Here is a 1,580-nt window from a genome sequence, read left to right as displayed (position 1 = left end):
GGGCGACTTATCGTCTCTACAAAAAAAAAAAAAAAATCAAATTAAATTATCAGCCAAGCGTGGTAGTGTGTACATGTAGTTCTAGCTACTTGGGAGGCTGGGGCAGGAGGATAGCTTGAAACCAGGAATTGGAGGTTACAACGAGCTGTGATTGTACCACTGCATTCCTGCCTGGGCAACACAGCAAGACCCTGTCTGAAAACAAAACAAAATAGAAGGGAAAAAAAAACCCAAATACTATATAATCCCTAATACTTTAAAGATAATTTTCTATGTCATTAAATGAACAAAATAGTGCAGATAAAAAAATATACATAGAAAACAAAGCAAAATACTTTGCCTAACTTGCATTTGAATGTGCTTGTGGCCCACATGCAGTCACGGCCAGGAACCCTCAAAGCACAACTTACCTGGGCAAGCCTCCAAGGTCTAGGTCACTACCGATGTAGGGGCCTGGACACAGAATGACCCAGAGCCCCACCTCTGAAGCCATGGTTATAAAAGCCCTGGGAAGCAAAGCAACAACAATCACTTCACAGCAGAAGCTGAGGCCTAGAATCACGGCTATGTCTCTCTCCTTGTGTTCTTCTGAGGTTGGAACAGGTGGAACTTCCAGCCTGGCCCACAAAAATCCATGTAGGAGATGTGACCCAGGGGGATGGGGGCACAACACACAGTAAGAAAAGGGCTCTGTCAAGGCACAAGACAGAAAGGTGTTAAAGTGAAAGTTCAGAAATCCTACACCCAACTCCAACTTTCCCACCCAATTCTATTCCTCCCTTGCATTTTCTCTATCTGTGAGCGACACCAGCATTTAAGAAGCCACCTAAGGAAGAAACCTACAAATCATCTTTGCTTCTCTGTCTTCCTCACCTCCTGCTGTTAGACACGTTTGTTCTTCCTATTTAATGTTTTCAAATTTCAAATTCCTCTGCATTGCTACTGCTACTACATTGGCTCAAGAATTCATCATTTCATACCTTAGTTATTAGATGATTGTCTGACCAGTTTCCTTTCTTCATTTTACCTTCTTCCGATGTTTTTCCAATTGCTATCAATACTAATATCATCAACAACAATAGGAACTAATATGTATTTTGTATCAGCAGCAGGCACTACAGCTGAATTCTTTAAGTTTATTATTTTATTTCACAATTCTATGAGAAATGTATCAATATTTTCTTCACTTTGCAGGTAAGAAAATAAAAACTTAGAGCTTCATCAAGGTCACGTTTTTAATAAATGCAAGAACTAAAATTACAACTCAGGCAGAGAGCCTCCAGAAATGAAATCTTAACTACTAGGTTATGCTGCCTCTTAAAAATACTGTCAGAATGATCTTTTTAAACGCCAGTATGAACTTCCCAAATTAAAATTCTTCAAATGTTTCCCCAACACTCTCAGAATAGATTCCAAATTTTGTAGCATGATATACAAGGCCAGGATCTGGACGTTGGCTATCTCTCCAACTTTATTTTTTGACAGTTCTTCCACTAAAAACTAGTAGGTGAGCCAGACAGCATTTCTTGCACTTCCCAGAAAATACAATGTGTGGCAGAAAGTTAATCACCAAGTCCATT

The 1,580-nt window shown here is 39.6% G+C and overlaps 1 protein-coding gene across 1 annotated transcript in view; it reads right to left on the bottom strand.

Moving 5' to 3' along the window:
• Positions 1-1,580, bottom strand: part of LOC105810320 (beta-galactosidase-1-like protein 2) — a 74,771-nt gene that overhangs the window by 60,288 nt on the left and 12,903 nt on the right. The window contains exon 4 of the mRNA XM_012644276.1: positions 411-506. Coding sequence (XP_012499730.1) covers positions 411-506 — 96 coding nt within the window. The remainder of the gene's footprint in view (positions 1-410; positions 507-1,580) is intronic.

Source organism: Propithecus coquereli, unplaced genomic scaffold, assembly GCF_000956105.1.
Source record: "Propithecus coquereli isolate 6110/MARCELLA unplaced genomic scaffold, Pcoq_1.0 Scaffold209, whole genome shotgun sequence".
Lineage (NCBI taxonomy): Eukaryota > Metazoa > Chordata > Mammalia > Primates > Indriidae > Propithecus > Propithecus coquereli.
This window is presented reverse-complemented; position numbering and strand designations above follow the sequence as displayed.